The 15,221-nt window shown below is 27.6% G+C and overlaps 3 protein-coding genes across 4 annotated transcripts in view; 2 read left to right on the top strand and 1 right to left on the bottom strand.

Annotated features, from left to right (window-relative positions):
• Positions 1-4,040: 4,040 nt before the first annotated feature.
• On the bottom strand, positions 4,041-4,931 carry LOC110600517. Its single transcript, XM_021737375.1, has one exon. It carries the CDS (start codon positions 4,929-4,931, stop codon positions 4,041-4,043), a length of 891 nt encoding a protein of 296 aa, XP_021593067.1.
• A 1,200-nt stretch (positions 4,932-6,131) lies between these two features.
• LOC122721790 lies at positions 6,132-7,372 on the top strand. Its single transcript, XM_043950704.1, has 3 exons — positions 6,132-6,137; positions 6,230-6,391; positions 7,058-7,372. The coding sequence occupies exons 1-3, from the start codon at positions 6,132-6,134 to the stop codon at positions 7,370-7,372; spliced, it is 483 nt and encodes a 160-aa protein (XP_043806639.1).
• Positions 7,373-13,719: 6,347 nt separating this feature from the next.
• LOC110631208 (dicer-like protein 4) overlaps positions 13,720-15,221 on the top strand; it is a 42,817-nt gene continuing 41,315 nt past the window's right edge. Inside the window, exons 1-2 of one of the 2 annotated variants that reach the window (XM_021778954.2) lie at positions 13,720-14,073; positions 14,354-14,531. In XM_021778954.2, coding sequence (XP_021634646.1) covers positions 13,919-14,073; positions 14,354-14,531 — 333 coding nt within the window. In that variant the 5' untranslated portion in view covers positions 13,720-13,918. The remainder of the gene's footprint in view (positions 14,074-14,353; positions 14,532-15,221) is intronic. The other variant, XM_021778955.2, reaches the window with a different exon arrangement.

Genomic DNA, 15,221 nt, shown 5'->3' on the forward strand with positions numbered 1-15,221 from the left:
TTTTTTTTATAAACTATTTGATATTTAAAATTTGGATTGACGTAGGACCGTCTCATTAATATTAAGGGAGAAAGTGTTCCCTCCCAAAGTTTTAAAGATATTCAAAATCTCGAGTTTAAATTTGAGATTTTTAATTAAGGAAGAAAAACTCGCTTTATCCCATTTCACTTTTGAGGTAGATAAATTATTAATTTAGTTATTGAAATTAAAAATTAAATTGAACTAAAATAATAAAAAATTGAATTAAAATTTTAAATTAATTGAGTTCAATTAATTTTTTTGGTTTGAACCGATTTTTACATAAATGTTTGTTCTATTCACTCTTTAATCTCCCTTAAGAGTTTTGATGACCACTGGTTTCCCACACCTAGAGGCCTGGCCTGGTCCAGAAGAAAAGCACAGGCCTGAGACTCATGGCTGTAAAAAGTTAAGGAGCTCGTAAAGGTTAAAAAATGTCCAAAAACTCGTTAGGGCTGGTCGAGACAAGAAAATACTTGGAAATAGGCTAGGACTAAAAAATATTGGAAAACTCGATAAGGCTGAAAAATGCCAAGAGACTCGTAAGGGTTAGAACATGCCCGAATGATCTCCAGGGCTAGAGAAAGCCCGAAAACTTGTCAAAGTATTATTATATCATTTGGATCACTTTTTGCCAAATAAGATCTTGAAACTGACCGATTGGTAGAGCAAGTAAAAAGAAAATAAGGACATCGTGCGCACAGCTCGAACAAACAAACCACATGTGCCAGATCATGAAGACAACTGTCATTTTCGAATCTAAAGAATCGAAGGTCAATGGGGACCTCTGATACTACATAAGATTCGCTTAAAGTAGGCAATGAGTTGTCACCATAATATAAGGCCATTTGACAAGGATCTAATAATCCTATAAGCGGTCCCACTCATAAAAAGAAGATTTGGACGCTTTAGGTCTGGCTAAAAATAGGTCGAATTCAGGACATATAGACTCGCCCTCTCAACTTCAAGGTAAGGCTATATAAGGAAGTTACCGTTAAATAACTACAATCTATTATATCCCTTTACATCTATGATCACGAGATTCCTTACTAATTAGCTGGTAAAAATATCTTACTAATGAGTCAGCCATATTATCGTCGGATTATTGAAAAATGCTATGTCTCGTATTTTTTAAAAAAGTGATTCGATTGATGGGATTTGGTATAATACTTATGAGATAGATAAAATATGTAGTTTTATTTTCTTATAATATAAAAGGAGAATAATGACAGAAATAAAAGTATACTATTCTATTACACTAAAATTTTAAATATTATACTCAACTTTCTCTTCAACACCACCTCACTTTCTCTATCTTACATAATTAGCCAATCACGTCATAATTCCATTTCGACCATATCATTTTTTTTTTTGTTTCAGCAAACATCAATAAGGATAAAATTGAAAAAAAAAGAAAATGGATACTCCTCGTTCAGTGGACTTCCTCAATTTATAGCAAACAATGTTTTGAGGTGATTTAGGGTTTTTTTGGTATTGATATTAGGACTACTAGTGAGAAGAAGAAAAAACTTTTTTAAAAATGTTATTTAAAAAATAATTTAAAATTATGTAACATAATTTAGTTATAAGAACACCAAAACAACAAAATAATTTTCCTAAACTGTTTTTTTAAGCAACATTTTAAACGGTGTTTTCTTCTTAAAAAAAAAAAAAAGCACTTTTCTGATTTTCAAATTCAATCCAAACAAGCTCTTAGTCCCACAAAGTCGGTGAAAGTCGTGCGGCCTCTCTCAGCTTTAGTTTGCAAAGCAGCTGTGCCCATAGGAATAGTTGTTTCAGTGAAACATATCTAATCTAAGCAACGAGAACAAATATTGTGACAGAATTTGTAACACCAATGGGAAATGCAAGGCACAAAAATTTGAATAGATTACTGGGATTTTGCTACAACAAACAATTAGCTTACCTTTTATATGATTACTTGCCTAATGGAAATTTGGCCGAGAAAACTAATGTGACGAGGGAATTGGGCAGCCAAGTACAAACTTGTGATATGGCACTGCAAGGGGAGTTTGCTTTCTTCAATATGACTGCTATCCAACAATGCCCCATGGAGATTTGAGGTCGGGCAACATACTATTGAACGAAAATATGGAACCACATTTGGCAGATTTTGGGATTAAATGCCTTGCAGAAATGACTGAAGCCTCATATCCGGCATCAATTTTGCATGAGAGACACAGGCATTCCTTGCTTTGAGGGAAAAAGAAAAAATATATATTTCTCGTTATAAACCATAGTGTTGTACATATATAAATAGGATACTTCTAATCTTTACACAAATCTGTACCTTTTGTTATTAACTTTTAACACTTAATTTTATAAAAATAGAATTACTGAATATATATAGTTTATAAAATATAACTATTCAACCCCTATTTGCTTACATGACTTCTATACATTCTGAATTTTTAGAGTTAAATGGTTACATTTTATAAAATTTAAGGGTTAAATAGTTACATTTTTATAAATGTCATGCATTAAAAGTTAACATGAAAATATTAGAGTGTCAATTGATTTTTAGATAACATTCAAGGATCAAATATATATTATGCCTATATTATTTATACATGCACAGGATATTTTGTGCTATGACTTCATGTTTTTTAATCATCTTATTTTCAAATTTCAACCTTCCTGAGTTGGTGAAATTTTTCGGAATGCCTCGAAACCAAATGGAAGTAGCAAAGGACAGAACTTTCTGGACAGATTACAAAAGTGCAACCAAGAAACTCATCACTTGTCTAATTACACAGAATTACAGTCAATATCTGCACAAACTTAAATACATAGAACGGATAGTTTGTATTCCTTTGTGATTATTCCTTACAAACAAGATTAGCAAACTTGTCACTTGACAATACTTATAATTTATTTAATATATTTGAGGCAGCGTAAGCAATAATTAACATCAAAATTTTCTAACAGGTCAATTCAATAGCACCAGTAAAAAGGACCTCTACATGGATAGCTACAATTTTGGAGAGATTATTATAGAAATCTTGATGAGGCCGTAGAGTAATACTGTCAATTTCACATTGTCATATTAATGGATAATCTTATGGACATAAAAAGTAGCTAGCTGATTGGAGTGAGTTCCGTTTGATATGGATCATAGTCTGCTTTTATAGTGATTACCAGAATTGTTTTGCTGTAATATACAGGCCTATAAGTTGGTATTTATATATTTCTTTAAGATTTTTTTTTATGCAAAATTTAATTGCTTGTATATTTCTTATCAGTCTTTTTCATTTAGAATGTTTGGTGCAAAATCACAGGCAATGCACAGTTGAATTTATTTTAGAAGAGTAATAAGATGGTTTTTTTTCCCTAGATTAAATAGTTGAGTTTTGGAGATAAATATGCTGTTGATGAATTTCCCGACGAGTATACCTCGTCTAAGAGAGAAGAGCCTCAAACTACTCTTTCCAATAGTCGTAAGTAATAACACAATAATATTAATAATGAAAAGAGCAGGAAAAGTTCAGGAAACAGATGAATGTAAAGGTTTTCATAATTAGGAATAGTTTCCACAGTCTTGCTTAAGCAGTAAAAGGAAGAACATGACTCCATTTTCTTCCCATTTTAGCCTTCTACTGTTGTTCATTTCATTAATGCGCCTAATCTAAAATTCCCCACCACAATTAGTAAACTTTCTATCATCCAATCTTTTGTATGTTTTGTTACCCCTAAACTTGAAAGTACGTTAAACTAGGATTAGCTCGAATATGGTTCAAAAAAACTTTACAAAGACCATACATTTTATAATTTTGTGCTCTCTAGTTTCTCTACAGATTAAAGACCATCGCTGAGCTAAAGCTATTGATTTTGGTTTTTTAATCATTCGCAATTGTATTGTAAGTTCAGGATTTAGCAATTACAATTAGCATTAGCAGCCCACAAATATTTAAATATGAACAAATAGATTAACTGAGAAAAAAACACAAATTCTTTGTTTATCTTCATTCAGACAAATTCACATACAACTAGAATTCAAACCTCTAACCTCGCAGCCTACCATGCAAAGCATCCACAACGCCAGCAAAACTCTCAAACCTGCCACTCACCACGTCAACATCCACGCTTAGCCTCTCAGCACCAGCTGCCGTGACCGGCCCATGTGCCGCCACCACCAAATCCGGCCATCTCCGCCTTACCATTCTCCAATCCCACCCAAATTCTCTCAAACTCTTCAACAACCCTTCCACTTCTGCGCTACTTGTGAACACGATAGCGTCCAATCCATTTCCCTCCTCCTCACTCTTTTCCACTATTCCCTCCGCGCAGGTGGGTCCCAGCCATCGAGTCTCGTAAGCATCCACCCTAACAGGAGCCCACCCCGCCGTCTGCAGATCCCGGAGAAAGTTTGCAACAACCGGAGGCTCCTCCAGTCCCACTACCCGCGGTACTAGGCACATCACACTACGACCGCGTCCATCCCCGAGAGATTGCACCATCCCGTTTGGCGTCGCCGTTGGAGGAACTAAAACCTTAATCCTATCAATATTAGAACAAATACTAAGCAAAAATTTAGAGTCAATAAGTTCTGCATCTTTGCCGAGGGCGCCGATGATGAATGTGTCACCCAGCGGAGGTAGCAGAGGAGTTGTGAGTGAGAGTATGGCGGTCGAGAAGGCGGTGATTGCTGTGCGAGAAGGTAAGACAATGGCGGAGACAGGAGAAATGGCAGAGGGAGCGAGGTGGAGAGCTAGAGAGGAGAGGGTTTGCAGCGTGGGTTCAGTAATGATGGTGGGACACCATAGGGGAGTGAAGGACTTGAGAGTAAGGAGATGAGACAGTCTGGTAGCGTAATTTTGTGGAGTGGTGAAGGATACGGTGGGCTTGGCGGCGGCGATGGAGCTGTGGGCGGTGGTCGTTGTTAACGTAGCCATTATGGCCGAATCATCGGAGTAAACGGACAGAGCTACACAAAATGGAAATGACCATCTGTCCCGCAATACCTATCATATTAGAGATTTTTTTTTTTTTTTGGCCTTTTTTTTCCGAAAAAATATGAAAAAATTGCACATGATAAATAAAATATAATTATTAATTAAAAAATATATAAAATATACTATATAATTAACTCACCTTTATTTTAAAATTTATTATTTAATTTATATTAATAAATATTTTATCACATTTAACAGTTATTATTATTTATTAATAATGTGATATTATGAGTTTTATTTTAATATAAAATAAAGGGTAAACTGTAATTTAGTCCCTCTGATTTAGTGAAATGCAATATTTTATCCCTCTGTTTTAAAAAATTTTCAATTTAGTCACTGTGATTTTTAAAAACTATGACATTAGTCCCTCCGTTAGATTTTCAGTTAAATCACCGTTAATTTTACTTGAAAAGACTAAAATACTCATTCTCTCTCCTTCTTCTTCTTCTTCTTCTTCTTCTTCTTCTTCTTCTTCTTCTTCTTCTTCTTCTTCTTCTTCTTCTTCTTCTTCTTCCTCCTCTTCTTCTTCTTCTTCTTCTTCCTCCTCTCCAATCTCCTTCTTCTCCTTCTTCTTCTTCTTCTTTTTCTTCTCTTTTCTGATCTCCTCCTCCTTCTTCTTCTTCTTCTTCTCTTTTAATTTTTAATTCTACCAAACGAAAAGACTTGAAATTCTTCCTCTTTCTCTTGGAGAAAGCAACAAAAATGTCATTAGATTCCTTGCATTTTCTATGAATTCTTATTTCAACTGAAAAGGGCATGAGTTCAATTGTTTCCAATGTCATTTCCCATTGTTGTAAATGCTAGGAGATGATATTTTTGGAAAATTTTACAGGGAAAGGATATTTTCTTGTGTTAAGACCTTTCTCATCGAGGACATTTCAAAAGAAAGCTTCAAATGGAAACATTTAGAGGTTTTATAGATAATTAAATCAGGAAATTTTTGTATTAAGATTTATTTCCTTGAATTTAATTGGATGGTAGTTGTTCACTTGTTTGGATAATGTAGAAAATGACCCAGGTTCTTAACATACTCCATCTTGATGCAGATTTTTGAGGGCCAGGAAATTTGATCTGGAAAAAGCAAAGCAAATGTGGTCTGATATGCTCCAGTGGAGGAAAGAATTTGGCACCGACACATTAATGGAGGTAATAATCAGAAAAATAAGTTCAAAACGTAGACATGGAATATTATTGTGCCAGGAACCATATAGTTCTGACTTCATTTGGCTGTTTTTTAGGACTTTGAGTTCCAGGAATTAGATGAAGTTGTGAAATACTATCCACAAGGATACCATGGAATTGATAAGGAAGGAAGACCTGTTTACATTGAGAAATTGGGAGAAGTTGATGCTAATAAGCTGCTGCAAGTCACGACATTGGATCGATATGTGAAGTACCACGTACGAGAATTTGAGAAAACATTTGCTTATAAGCTCCCAACATGTTCAGTTGCAGCAAAAAAGCACATTGATCAGAAAAGAGAAGAAGAAGAAGAAGAAGAAGGAGATCGAAAAAGAGAAGAAGAAGAAGAAGAAGGAGGAGGAGATCGGAAAAGAGAAGAAGAAGAAGAAGAGGAGGAAGGAAGGAGAGAGAATGGGTATTTTAGTGTTTTCAAGTAAAATTAACGGTGATTTAATTGAAAATCTAATGGGAGGGACTAATGTCATAGTTTTTAAAAATCACAGTGACTAAATTGAAGATTTTTTAAAATAGAGGGACAAAAAGTTGCATTTCACTAAATTAGAGGGACTAAATTACAGTTTACCCTAAAATAAATTATAAATTTTAGATAAAAAATTAATAAAATTACAAAAAAAAATTTTAATTTTAATTTTTTTCACTTTAAAAATTATAAGCTAACATTAATTTTTATTATGAGGCCAAGATTGTTATGCATGGCAACAGGATGAGTGATGTTTTCTCTTTATTAACAAAGAGATGATAGTTAGCATCCCATGTTTGAGAAGGATCGATTTCATTTTTGGCAACATGAGCTTGAGGAGATGAGCGAGTGGAGAGAATTGGCGAGCAATGTGTCCATTTCTATTACAATTTTAACACAATAGACAACAGAGTACTTGAATCATTCAACTGACCACCACGACCAGAACTATATGGTTGGGAATATCCACATCCTTGAGAGGAAGGCTATCATCCTCCACGACTACCCGTCCTCGGTGAGAGCGTCCGCCATTACTATGCCCAATGTTAACATAGTGAGCAGTAGGCAATACAGAACTAAGAGTGAGAGAATCCATCCGCTAGGGGTGTTGCATGCTTTAATAGCACGCGTGAAGGGTCTATATTCAATTCCCAGCTCTTCAATAACATCACAAACAAGAGTTTCATCTAGGATTGCGCTTTGCAAGGCACTAAGCTAATTAGAAATTGAACGTGCTTTATGTATGTATTTATCAATGCTATCTTGTCCACGAGATAGATGCTTCAACTATTTATAAAGCTGTAGTACTTGCATCTTCAATCCAGTGGAGTATATTACAGCTAGCTTATTCAGGCTTTTTTTGCCATTGAACACTGCACCATTTGATGCGTAATTGATTTGGAGATCGAACAATTGATCCAACTCTGAACAATTTAATCTTGGCAAAATTAGTCTAAGTACTTTGGATTAGATTCACCAGATGGAAGATTTAGAGAGGGAGTTGATCCATCAACATATGAAGTTAATCGATAGCCATAAAAGAGTGACAATATTTGTACTTTTCATAATAGATAATTAGTCGAACTCAATTTAATTGATAAAAATTGCGTTACATTTAAAATCTGAAAAACGGATAGAGAAAAAGAAAAAGATAAAGAAGACGCAAAGGACAAAGAAATCAAACTTTGTTCTGTAAATATATTTTGATTTAAAGAAAGGGGTTGAAATCGGCTAGAACTTTGCAAACTCTAAAACTATAAAATGGTTGATATTCTTTTGAATTTTTAATATGATTGTATTCGATAATTAAATATATTTAAATAGGAGTATACAAACAGTTGAGTAGTTATAAGAAATAAATACAAATTGTTACAAAATATTTAAATCATATATCCTATATCCTTTCAGATAACAGCCATAATGCCATAACGTGACACTTCTTCAAGCGCTGGGACCCAGGGCCATCTTTTCGATGAGGAATTCATCTTTCAGGAAAAAATTATGGAAATTAAATTTTCCGAGTAAGATTAAAATCTTCCTATGATTGTGGTGCTTAGAATGGTTGCTATGCAAATCTCTCCTCCATGAGTGCCTCCCTCAATCAGCGCTTGAAACTTGTTTTTATTGGTTAAAAAATATGTTTTTCTTTAGAGTTGATGGTAGAGAAAGATATTTTAAATCTAGACCATTAACTATCAACCTTATTTTGTTAATTTCATATATAATGTATAATGTAAAAGGCATAGGAATATAAATTGGAAAGGTTTATGTGAAAATTACTCAATTTAAATTTGAATTCAATTAATATTATTAATATTTTAATTCATTTTAAATTCAATTAAAAATTATCATAAATTACCTAAAATTATTTAATTTTACATATTTTAATTACAAAATTTTTCCACTAATAAGTTTCGCTTAAATTTTAAAAATATTTAAGTTTTAATTTTAAATGCAAGCATGTACAAATCATAAATATTATTATAAATATATTTTTATATTAAATTAATTATTTAATACGAACTCAATATATAAAACTCAATCCATCACGTATATTAATTTTTAAACTTAATCCATTATAAATTTATTAATAACTATCTAAATCCGTATTATTAGAATTTAATATATAATTAGAAGTGAGTAATATTCAATTTAAATTAAAAAAAATCAATCGAATCAAATTAATTTAAAATTTTAATTTAATTTTTTATTTTTTTATTTTTATTTTTAAAAATATTAAATTATTTCAATTTAGTTTGATTTTAATTAAAAAATTAATAAAATTGAATTAAACTGGTTATTGATCATAATATATTATTTTTATAATATAAAGAGATTACACTATAATTAATGTTGAGATAATTTAATTAAATTTTAAAATGTTAAAAATAAAGTATAAATAATAAAAATTTATTAAAAATTTAACTAATTAAATCGAATTGAATAAAATCGAACCAAAATAATTTAATTTAAATTGATTATTATCTAAAAATTAATTTAATTTTTATAAATATTAAAATTTTAATTTTTAATTTAAATCAAACATAATGAACAATGATTCCTATATATATCTATAGTCCGCATGTTGCCGTTCCCAGACATATATAGTATATAACTGACGTGTGCAAAAATTTTTAATAAAAATATTAATTTTTAATATTTTTTTAAAAATAAAAATCAAAAAAATAAATCAGAAACCTCTTAAATTTATTTAGATATACATACTATTAAATTAAGTCTGAGTGTATATTAATTTTTAGTATTAAAATATTATTTCTCTAATTTTAAATTAAATCTTTTATATTATTTTTAATTGAACAAAAATAAATTATGAAAAATGAAAAAAAACCACCATCCAAAAATCTTTTAAAAATTAATATTTTAGTATGTTATAATATATTTAATCTTAAATTTAAAGTTATAAATTTATTTGATGTAAAAAATTAAAATTAACTTTATTTTGCCCTTAATAAAAAGTACATGGGTAGGGTATATTTAAATTCATTTTACATTCAATTAAAAATTATCATAAATTACCTAAAATTATTTAATTTTACATATTTTAATTATAAAATTTTTCCACTAATAAGTTTCGCTTAAATTTTAAAAAATATTTAAGTTTTAATTTTAAATGCAAGCATGTACAAATCATAAATATTATTATAAATATATTTTTATATTAAATTAATTATTTAATACATACTCAATATATAAAACTCAATCCATCACATATATTAATTTTTAAACTTTGAATCCATTATAAACCTATTTATAATTATCTAAATTCGTATTATTAGAATTTAATATATAATTAGAAGGGAGTAATATTTAATTCAATTTGAAAAAATCAATTGAATTGAATTAATTTAAAATTTTAGTTTAATTTTTTATTTTTTTATTTTTATTTTCAAAAATTTTGAATTATTTTAATTTAATTTAATTTTAATTAAAAAATTAATAAAATTGAATTAAACCGGTCATTCAACATAATATATTATTTTTTTATAATATAAAGAGATTACATTATAATTAATATTGAGATATTTTAATTAAATTTTAAAATATTAAAAATAAAGTGTAAAAAATAAAAAATTATTAAAAAATTTAATTAATTAAATCAAATTGAATTAAATAGAATCAAATAAGTTTTTTATATTGATTACATTATAATTAATATTGAAATATTTTAATTAAATTTTAGAATATTAAAAATAAAGTGTAAAAATTAAATATTTTTATTTTTATTTTTAACCAAATAAATCTATAATTTTAATTTTAAAGCACCAAATATTTTAATAGGTTAAAATATTAATTTTTAATTTTTTTTTTGAAATAAGCATTGGAAGAGTAAATATTAGATTTCTCAGATTTACTGAAATGCACTTACCATCAGAATAAATCTGTGAGTGCATATTAATTTTTAATATTAAAATATTATTTATCTAGTTTTAAATTAAATCTTTTATATTATTTTTAATTGAACAAAAATAAATTATGAAAAATGAAAAAAAACCACCATCCAAAAATCTTTTAAAAAATTAATATTTTTAAAAAATTAAAATTAACTTTATTTTGCCCTTAATAAAAAGTACATGGGTAGGGTATATTTAAATTTATTTTCATTAATAAAAGAATTCAAATAATTTTTACAAAATTATATAAAAATTTTATTTTAAATAAATTTTTTAAAGTTAAAAAATAAAATTATTTTACTCCAAACAAGAGAATTATATAAAAAAAATCAATTCAATTAAATTATTGTAAAATTTTTGATATTAAATGGAAGATAAAAGTCTATATTTTTAAATTTAATTGTTAAAATTAAAAAAATAAAAAAAAATTAGAATAACAATTGAAATAGGTAAAATGGATAGAAATAGTTAAACATTTTCCATATTTTTGTGCATTATAGTTATTATTTTTAATTTTATGTAATTGAATTTAATTTTAAAAATTAGTATTAATTATAGCATAAATTTATTTGGACATAAATTTTATTAATCAGTAAAGTCCAATCAGTATAAAAAATTACCTTTTGATATGGACTGAATTGTACTTTATAGCAAAAATTCATGTCTCAATTAAGTTCTGATTATAATTAACAATAATTTTTAAAATAATAAATTAAATTAAATTAAAAATATTGATTATAATTGACAAAATAGGGAAGCATTTAGTTTTCTCAACATATTTTGCCATCAAAATAAACAAAACTATTTACTAAATTAGATTCAGCCATAAATAATAATGTACGTGTCCTAAATATATGAAGGAGAAAATTAATTAAAAAAATTTATTAATTAATCACTTAATTTTAAAAAATATATTAAAATAATTTTTTTTATTAATTTTATTATTAATTATTTTACTATTTAATCTTATAATGTTAAAAAATTTATTAGTCAATTTCTCAAATTTTTTAAAAATATACTATTTAATTCATTTATATTAAAGATATTTTAAATTTTTTTATAATATTTAATCGATAAAATTAACAAAAAATTAATTAATTAACTTTTAAAATATTAAGAATATATCAATATATTTTTTAAAATAAAAAAATAATTAATGAATTTTTCATATTATATTATAATATTTTTATCAATATAAAATAAGAAATTTCTAAACTAATTTTAAATAAAATTTTGGTAATAATTATAACAATATGAGATAAATATTTTATAACAATTAATAATTTTTCTTAAGTTTTAATCTTAAAAAATAATATTTATTCATAGGCTTAATCTGATGGTAAATGCATTCGATCTGAGTAAATTTGAAAGATTTCAAGTTTTATTTCTCTGAATCTCAATTTTTATTTAAAAAAAAAACTTACAAAATAATGTAAATTTTTAAAAATATAATTCGAACAATTTCAAACAAAATTTTATTTTAATATTTTTTCAATAAATTTAACAAAACACCTCTTTGGTTAATATTTAAGTCATTAATTATCATTTGATATTATTTTAGTAGATACCTTTTTTATTATTGTTTTAGTAATTAACCTAATTTTGCCCCTTATGTTTCGGGAACTTTACTAAAAAAGAAAAATCCCAACAGTTAGCAAAATTCATATATTTATTTATTTTTTTAAATTAAATTGAAAATTCCTTAATTTTAAAAAGAACATAATCCTTTTACTCAAAATTTTCATTTTTCATATTTTCCTTCATCTTTTAAACAAGAAAATGATGGAATGCCTTATCATTTTATTTTATTTTTTACGTTTTATTTACTATTTTTATTACTTTAAAAATATAGGTTAAATTAACTTTTATTAATCTCATACTTCAATTTAATTTAATTTTATTAAATTTTAAAATAAGTAATTAAATTTCATTTTTCAAATTAAAATATAATTACCACTTTTAGAGTCAATTTAGATTAGGATTGTGGAATCGGTCGATTTAATTTTAAATCGAATTGAATCGAAAAAATCAGAAATTGAATTGTAAAAATATTAAAAACTGAAAAAATCGATTATGAAGATATAATCAAATCGAATCGAATCGATAAAAATTGATTTGATTTGGTTTGGTTATTTCAAACCGATATTTATAATATTTTTTAATTTTTTACTTTTAATTTCAGTAGAATAATTTAATAAATATTTTATATAAATTTATGAATAAATATTATCTGAATACATAATGATAATATTTAAAAAATCTATATAAATTCATATGAATTTTAAAAGCACATATAAAATCAGTGTTTTACTATATATAAAATCGATTATTCAGTTTGTCGATTATTTAACATGTTTAAACCAAATCGAAAAAAATTGAATAAATTAAAAAAAAATATTAATTAAACCAAATAGAATATTTCGATTAATCGGATTGGTGCTCTTTCTAACTGAGACGCGATAAACTTCTATAAAATTAAAAAAAAAAATTTCGATTCATCGGTTTTATCGTCAAAAAGTATTTTTTTAGACATTAATTAAAAAATATTAAAAGTTAATTAAAATTAAAAATACTAATAAAAATATTATTTAATTGCTAAATTTTTAAGAAATTAATTATTTTATTATATTTTAAAATTTATTTAATTAAAATATTTTTATATTTTATAAAATTAAATTATATAATTCTTCGGTTAAAGAAACTGTTAATAAAATTATTTTAATTTTAATTTGAGAACGGAATAATATAAATATTAAAACTATAAAAATTAAATAATATACATAATTGAAATTATAATATATCTGAGATACCTCACATGGGGCAACTTTCTCTAAACAAAAAGATAAAAGCAAATTTTGATGCTTCTTTGCTGAAGATTATATTTTAAAATTTATTTACTTGTTTCTTAAATATTTATAAATTATATGAATATTTTAATAAAATAATTTTAAAATAAAAATAAATTAATGAATTTTTAAAAAAATCAAAGATTCAATAGTAATTATCTAAATAATAAAATAATTTTTATTTTTCTAAAAATGCATTTTTGTATTCTTAAATTCAATATGAAGTGGGTCTTGACCAGTGAGGTCAATGGTTTTCTGTGTGATGTCAATATAACACGCAAACATCGCCTTTGTATAAAGAGAGCATTCGCTTGAGAATCCATCCAAAGATTTTATACCAAACATCTCACTCAAGTCCCGTTTCATTTTCCTTCTCTCTGTCCTCTGTCTATCTCCTGTAATAACTCACTAGACCCTGAAGAGAGCCCGAGCAAAACGGAACCACAACCTCTTCGATCATCTTTCCATTAACTCTTTTCAATCCTTCACGTACACTTCGTCGCACACATGCCCGACTGTGAAGGCACCTGCGGAGATGATCTTCCGTCCTCCCCTGACAGTACTACCACCAGTGCTGTCTTGCGGATTAGTACTGATCATGGAGAGGATTCCACCTCCGTACCTCAAAAACCTCATAAAGATCCCAGAAAGATTGCTAGAAAGTATGAGTTTGCTGCTTTTCTTTAATGGGTTTTGGTTATTTTCTTGTTTTAATTTAATGAAGTTTTTGCGCTGGAGATGGGGCGATAAAGTTTTCTTTTTCTTTTTGTTGGTTTGAAACGGGGAAATATAAGCGATTTTCCTTTTGTTCTCTAATTACCAATATTTTCATTCTAAAGATTCTTTATTTTCGTTCTAAAGATACTGTCTTTATTTTCATAGGAAAGATTTTTTCGTTTGGTATTTTTAATTCAAATGTGACCGTTATTTTTTGTCTTTTAGGTATCAGTTGGAATTATGCAAGAAAGCTTTGGAGGAGAACATAATTGTTTATTTGGGAACAGGTTGTGGCAAGACCCACATTGCTGTGTTGCTTATTTATGAGTTGGGTCACTTGATAAGAAAACCTCAGAAGAGTGTATGTGTTTTTCTTGCACCCACTGTTGCCCTTGTTCATCAGGTGAGTTTGTGTGCCTTGTGGATTTTGTCAAATTTGATACTCAATTTTAGACTATGTTCAATTTCTGATAGAATGCTATACTTTATGTGCTTGATGTATTTATATTCTCCACGGCTGGGGTGCATTTCGGGTTGTTCTTGAGGTTTTGAGTATTGTGTAATTGGGATAATGAATGAACTAATGCGACATAAAAGTGAAGCAATTCAGTTTAGTTGTAGTTTTCTCGTTCCTGTTGAAGAGTAGTGTTGATTTAGTTTCTGCAACTTAAGTTTGCATGGTCAATCATTTTCTAAGGCTAATTTAAGGTGGGTAGTGGCGCTAGAGTTTTCAAGTTGATAACTTGAAACTAAGCAAGACTGGTTTTGTTAATATTTTTGTAAACCGATATTAACTAAAGTGTTGAAGGCTAGGTAAACTACATAATTTCCAAGCTGGAAGAAAAGAGAGTTGTCTCTAATAGTGGAGACTGGGATGGAGGATGGGTTATCAGATATTAGAGCATATTGCAGACTTCCAAAAGACCTACAAATTTTAAGTAGGTACAAAGATGGCTCAATAATATGACAAAATTGAAGTGCTTTAGAAGATAAAAAGAAGAAGTGATTTGAGCACGGAGATTTGCTTATATTCTGAAGATAAAGGAGCTTGAGGGAATACTTTGGGAAGGATAATAATGCCTTTATCACTAAA

The sequence above is a fragment of the Manihot esculenta genome, chromosome 14, assembly GCF_001659605.2.
Source record: "Manihot esculenta cultivar AM560-2 chromosome 14, M.esculenta_v8, whole genome shotgun sequence".
NCBI lineage: Eukaryota > Viridiplantae > Streptophyta > Magnoliopsida > Malpighiales > Euphorbiaceae > Manihot > Manihot esculenta.